Source organism: Diadema antillarum, unplaced genomic scaffold (assembly GCF_040938485.1).
Source record: "Diadema antillarum isolate AM-2024a unplaced genomic scaffold, OU_Dant_1.0 scf00000111, whole genome shotgun sequence".
Classification (NCBI taxonomy): Eukaryota; Metazoa; Echinodermata; class Echinoidea; order Diadematoida; family Diadematidae; genus Diadema; species Diadema antillarum.
In genome coordinates this window covers 2,686,884-2,694,048 of record NW_027271000.1, presented here as the reverse complement: position 1 = coordinate 2,694,048, position 7,165 = coordinate 2,686,884, and the positions used below count along the sequence as shown (strand labels likewise).

Genomic DNA, 7,165 nt, shown 5'->3' with positions numbered 1-7,165 from the left:
TGTCTAGTTTCTTTTTCTTTTTTCTGTGCATTGGATAACACTTTCTCTTCTATGCTGAATGCATGTCTTTCTACTCTACACAAAACTGAAATCCAAATGCCGAGTGGCTGTGCAAAATGAAAAGTATGCTTTGATGGCTAAAGCAGGATTTTGTAACTACAAAGAACACAACTGGTCTACAGTTTCACTTTACATGTGCATACTCATTTCTGCGCATGGAGTGCCCCATACATGTGCATGTGATTGTCTCCATGTCATTGCAAGGTCTCCATATTAAATGCTTGGTTGATGCAATGTTGTCAAACACTTGACACCAAGACAGAGAGTACATTATATTTACTGATAGATATTGCAAGACATTTATGCCAATATTTGTTCATTGCAGATGAACACCATCACATGGACTATCCACACAGCATCCTTTCATTCTATGGTCTATTTCTGCTGAAGAACACCTCATTAGGACTTGCTCACAAGTTGATACAAATTTATGACATTTTTTTGTGTGATCCAATCACGTTGTTTTCCTCTCTGAAGCAGCCTCTAAGTTTGTCATGTTGTATCAAGCATGTTCCTCACTAGTGCTTGCACTCTAGCAAGTATGATCTCATTTGTACACACACAGTTCTCTGCTGAATATGGTGGCTCAATGGTCAGCACCTGTGAGACATTAAGCAGTTCGCCATCTTTGCCAGATACCGTAACAGGGACCCTATGTAGCTCCAGCCACTCCTTCAACTTCTGCTTCTTTGCAGATATTTCCTCTTTGGACAGTGAAGGTTCGTGTGATTGACAATGGAAGAGTTGGTCCAATGAGATTCTATGCTTGTCTATGTCCTCGTCAAGGATGTGGACGTGGGATATTTCCTGCCCAAGGATGACAGTGAGTGGTATCTGCCCATCTGAGGACTTGGTGTCAAAGTCAGCCAAGAGGATGCTGCAGATGGAGAATACAGGAAGTTTAAAACATGTCGCTACCACTAACCAAGAAAACCACTCAATGTCAGACATGCATTTACTGGTATTATGAAGGTTTAAAGCCTTATTGCACACTGGTCCAAAGTGAATGCATTCATTGTATAGGTGACTATAGCTGCTGTAGAAATTGATCCCCCCCCCCCCCCCTTTCTTATTAAACAGCCAACTCAAAGAAAGGGGGAGGGGGAGTTGGCTGTTCCACTGTATATAAATTGGTGTATGGAGTGAGACTTGTCAGCAAATTGGTACATGTATGAAGCAGGAATTGTCAGCAAAACTTTCATCAAAGATCAAAGATGAGAAAGGGCCTGGCTTTCAGACTTTAGACTCTGCCAGTTTTCTGTCTCTGCTACTGACTGTAGCTCTTGCAAAGGAACAATAAGTGCTGTTTGCTGGAAGCATTCCAGTGTTTTTTAACAGAAAAGAAAATATTTGAATATTTGACTAATACACCCACATGTACCGGCAGATATTGAAATTCTGAGATCAGTAAATGCATTAGTTCAAATGTACTTAGATATTGTCAGCCTACATTGTACATGACCTGAAGATCATTGGTACAAATCTCAATTTGGCGCTGAATAGTCACTTTTTTGACGTACTTCAGTACACCACTTATGGGCTATTCAGTTTCAGAACATCACAACCAAACAGTGCAGTGGGTCTATTTTTACTTATATGGTTCCATTAGTCTATATAGTATCACTACTTATTGTTATTTATCCAATGAAAAAAAGAGATTGCACTTAATTATCCTACCCGGTATACGTATCCAGCCCTAGAGTCAACACTGCACTAGTCTGTATTCAACAATACTTTCGTTACACTATTTAGTCTAGAGTAAAAGCCCCAATTTTCGGACACTTAAGCTTTTTTGCAATATTTATTCAACTCAAATAATTTTCCACAATATGATATCTAAAATAATGTTTGTTACATATATCAAACTAATTTTTCCCAATATTGATTTTGTTAAACCGATCATAAAATTTCACAAAATCCCCAAATATTATCACCTTGTCAATTCCCCAAAATTCGGACAGCTTCTCCAAAATCCGGACACGCGTGCAATGTCAGTACGCATACAAGGCCGCTGAAAAATCCGCACGCGCCATACCTTGTTGACGCAAGGTTGAATTGGGGATGTTGCGGCGCCCGTTCGTGTCCGAATTTTGGGGCCTCTGCACTTGCATTCAGCCCCTGTACATTTATTCACTGCATCGGCACGTACGGAGATTTTGTTTTTCTTTTGTGTTTTTGAGGATACCATCACACTCCGAGCTTGCGATAAGCGAAAAATCTCGCAACGGAACGGCGTAATTTTTCAATTTTTAGCACTTTTTCGGCGACCCCGATTCTTTACACGGGCCCTTTTTGCGCGCGCTTTGGAAAAGTCGAGGCGATTCCGCGATTTTGACGGCAAAATTTGGGATTTTAAATGGATTTTTGGAAGTGACTCGGGCATTTTTGTGTGGTGAACGAGTGTGCTAGTATGTGAAACGATGTGATATGCTTGTGCTGTGACAGTCGACTTTGCTGCCTTGTGATAAGTGGTAAGTGTCCGGATATAGGAGGCCGGCCGAAAATTGGGGTTCTTACTCTAGTAACAACGTTAGTAGTACAGAACTACATACACGTACGTTAGAGACGTTGCATACCAATTACATGTAGGCCTACATTGAATTTAAAAGACCGATTGTCAGGGTCTCCTGACATACAACTGTAATACACTAAACTTTACTTCAATACAATAGCATTGAAATTAGCATGGAGGGTGTTACAAGGTGTTTTTGGATCCAGGGCCCAGGCGCCAGGCTACACCACAATTCAACTGCATAGTCCACACGGTTGTTACATCAAATAGTAGGCTCATGAGAATCATTGCACTATATTCATAACTACGAAAACTCAATTTCTAAGCAGTAGTCAACGTGCTATATCCCTTTCACATCAGACTTGATCTACAGCACCGGGCGGGCGATCCCCGGCGACCACTCTAAAATCTGGTTACGTTACCGTAATGTAATGCATGGTAAGCGACATGAAAGTTAATAGATGGGACTGAATGAAACATTATCCCGTCATCTGACTTTGAATATGCTTCAATTTTTCATACCTTTTAGATACAGGATCAATAGTGTATATCCAGCCAGTGTAGCTATACTTGTGAGCTGCTTGAACCCGAACTTTCTTGTAAACCAGCTTTTGCCATGATATAGCATCCATTTTCCGGAAAACATCTCCCTCAATGACAATGATTTCGTCTTTCCCTCCACAGGGCGCTGCCATTTTGATAAGACTTTATAAGCAGCTTGTCAACACAGATGGCGCTCTTGACATTACTTTGCAGTAGACCTAACACTATGTCTTGCCAGAGCCTTTTTGCCAGTGCCGTATTTGAGAGATCTTGATCATAATCTGTATCTATATACGACACCGTAGGTAACCTACACTAGCACTTTGTCATTTTTGCTGGTGCAGTTACGGCACTGTTACTCTGTTCTTTGCCAAATTGAAGAAGTGCGTACATTACGTATGCAGTGAACGCAATTCTACATTGTACTTTTGACCCCGACTTTTGAGAACTCCCGCGTACTCTTTACAAGCTGATCAAAAACAACAACAAAAACAACAAAAACAACAAACAACAAACAACAAAACAACAAACAACAAACAAACCAACAAAACAAACCTAATCCACAGGGCCGACGGAGCGTTTTCAAAAGTGTGTGTGTGTGTGGGGGGGGGGGGGGGGGCACTTCCGGGTTTGATGAGCTAACAAGCAAAAAAAAGGTCTTCAGCGGAAAAACATAACCTTACCGCGATCACACTTCAAGATCTCTATCTATTCCTTTTTTGTGCCACTTAGGGGAGGCCCAAAGTGATGACACCTTATGTATTCCTTTGTATTATGGTGCACTAAAAGTGTGGGGACCCGAGCTCCCACGGCCCCCCGCTTCCGCCGGCCATGCTCTAGACCATATTGAACATCCATTACTTGGTACCAGAGGTAACTCAACCAGTCATTTTTGGAATGACTTTCAAATTTGGTCCAATTTATGGTGTGCGTGAATTTTGTAATAATTCATATTTGTATATTCTTGTAATTCCCTTTCTAATATGGCACAGCGATGAAATACTAGTAATAGCAATATTTTTTTTTCTTTTTTTGGTTGCGAGTGACAGTAGGCTATTGCAAGTTTTACAGTTTCTAGATCAATGCACTAACAGCTATTGGATTGCACCGTGCTTATAATTCAAAAGTGACAACCAACCACTTGTACAAAGGAATTTCTTGTACTGTAGTGCACACTGGGTTCAACAGCAAAAGCTTTCAAAAGGAACATGTATAGGATATAGTCGAAAGATACATGCTAATAATGATAATAAAAAATACGAACTATAATGACAAAACAAGACGTCAGTGATTTCAATTCATCGTCATTTCAAATCATACAATTAGCTCCAGAAGAAAATAGCTTAATTTGAATGTGCCACACCAAATTGCAGTGGATGGCTTGAACATAAAATTCGAGGCCTTTTGCAGTTTAATTCACGGGAATTCAGTTGACAATGTGCCTCCGGGTTGTGTCAGGGATATTGGAGACATGTTCGTAGTAGTATTATTGACATTATTCAGAAGTCCGTCCACCTCATCCATTTTTCCCCGCCAAAGGCAGACGACAACAACCATTAATTTGTTAAAGGGGATGGCTAGTAACTGATCAATGGGAATCAGTGGGAATGCTGGAGGATGATTGTTCCAATCCTTGTGGGATTCATTTAAGAGTACATTATATATCTATTGTTGTGTGAAAATTATTTGCTTCAGAATGGTCTCATATTCTAGTAATGTGCAATTTAATGTTTCCAGGTTAGCGTGCCTGGTCAGTGACGGAGCATTAATCTGCACATTACTTGAATATGAGACCGTTCTGAAGCAAATAATGTTCACACAACAATAGATACATAATGTACTCTTAAATGAGTCCCAAAAGGATTGGAACAATCATCCCTCAGCATTTCCACTGATTCCCACTGATCGGTTACTAGCCATCCCCTTTAAGATCATAACTCGATCCTCATTGAGATAGAGCCTAATCATGAAATTTTTAACTTAAAGAAGAAATCCATTTGAAAGTTTTATAAATTTCAAAGAAAAAGAAAAAAATCCCTGCAGAACAGTGCAAATATGATCAAAATTAGATGAGAAATAAGGAAGTTATGACATTCTGAAATTTCTTTTTTTTTCGGAAAACACTTCTTGACCAGAATATTCAAATCAGCAAGTTGAGGATGTCACGGTCTCACATTATTTCTTATTCTTTTCATATATACAGAAATGACCCCCCAAAAAAGAAAACATTTCAGCTGCATGAATGTAAACCTTGCCGTAAAACCACCCAAAATAAAAAAAGAACAAAATTAACGTTAACTCTTGTATATTTTGGCATGGGAATATGCTTTTACTTGCAGGACCTATTAGTCAAAATAAAAAATTTCCGAATTTCATATATAACATAATCATTATTACGAAAAATTGTGAGGGCATGACATCACAAAGTCGATTATTTGAATATTTATAAGGACTGATCAAGAAATGTTTCCGGAAAAAATTGCAATTAAAGTTCTCTTAAAGTGGATTTCCTCTTTAAATGCCCTAGAGCCTGAACCATCAGCAGCCGCCCTAATATTGTATCGTGTGTGTGTGTGTGTGTGTGTGTGTGTGTGTGTGTGTGTGTATGTGTTTAAAACTATAAAATCTCTTTGGTGTGCAGAGTGGTGTCAATGTGTGAGAGTGTGCGCTTTTTTGCCAAATTCATAATCCCTGCACTGCTCTTTCCTGGTGATTACCTTGCAACAGTGAGATGAGATTGACATTGCAAGAAACCTCGATTGTGAATTGCGGAACCAAGCTCAAACAAAGTTTGCTTTAATGATCCGGGTGTTATGTGTTCAATACGGGGTTTCACACCACGCCCTAACCACCCCCTCCCCCCCCCCCCCCCCGCCCCCACGCACACACATACATAAACACACACATACCACCACGACTACCACCACCACAACATGATCACCTCCATGCGCCATTTGATATTTTGCAGATACGAGCTGTTTTTGGGGGGACGCCGATAGTCCTAGTAACGATGGATTTATGTCGGAAGGGCGGAAGTCTGGGCTACCCCCGCCCCCACGCCTACACTTTCCTGCCCAGCTATATTTGTGTCTAATTGTGCGCACGTCTGTGATATGGCTATGTAAATAAATCAAGAAAAAAATATGAGACAGAAGTCGACGTCCTACGCATTTTCTGTGGCTGTTTTTACATCTTCACAGTGTCATAACAACAATCTGAGTGACACTTCTCTCAAAAATTGTTATGGAATAAAGAATAAACCAGACAAAAACCGGATTTACTTTGTCATTGCTATGCTAAAAATGGAAGAAGACATTATCCTGATTCTTTATCTAGTTACCAATAACCAGTATCCTTTTTCAAAGTTAGTGTGCATAATATTGGCGCGACGACAGTATGCAGAAAAGATGGGAGGGGATTTGGGGTGTAAAGGTTACCATTCGTCCAAGCTTCTCTTTTCAAAACAACGATCAAAAACCATTCACCGCAGATTTTCATTGTTAAAAACCTGTCCTGTTGTTCAAAACTGTGGCGTCGATCATTCTGCAAGTCTTTTGTGAAGTCAGCGCGGATTGCGTGGATATGGAAACATGATCGTCGAAGTCCGTTTTCATCATTTTGATGCGATAATGCAGCGCTTTGCACACACTGAACGAACACCATACAGAGAAAGTCAGGTAACGGTGATTGGTAGACATTCCCAGACTGTAAGGCCCTTTCTCGCGGGAGGTCATTATCGTGTTATCTCAAGGAGCTCCATGGTTACACCTTGTTCCGCTGCGTTGGTTTTCAGCGCCAACGTCATAATCTCCCCTCTTCAGCCCCCCCCCCCCCCCCTTTTGAAACAGACAGGTCATGGTCTGTGGAATGTTTACTGATAAGCCCGTCAGCTGGGGACCTTCGTTTGGCCAATGAGTTTGACCCAGTTCTAAGGACAACAGGGTCAAGCCTGACAAAGTAACGGCACTGGCCAAGCGAATGGACCGACTGGACGATGGAGCCAGTCGGCTTGGACAATGCTCGCTGTTTAGCCATGTGAGACGGACACAT

The 7,165-nt window shown here is 40.9% G+C and overlaps 1 protein-coding gene across 1 annotated transcript; it reads right to left on the bottom strand.

Annotated features, from left to right (window-relative positions):
- Positions 1–552: 552 nt before the first annotated feature.
- On the bottom strand, positions 553–7,165 carry LOC139719520 (gem-associated protein 6-like). The gene is made up of 2 exons (XM_071630936.1): positions 7,014–7,165; positions 553–937 (listed from the first exon to the last, which is right to left on the bottom strand). Exons 1-2 carry the CDS (start codon positions 7,163–7,165, stop codon positions 553–555), a joined length of 537 nt encoding a protein of 178 aa, XP_071487037.1.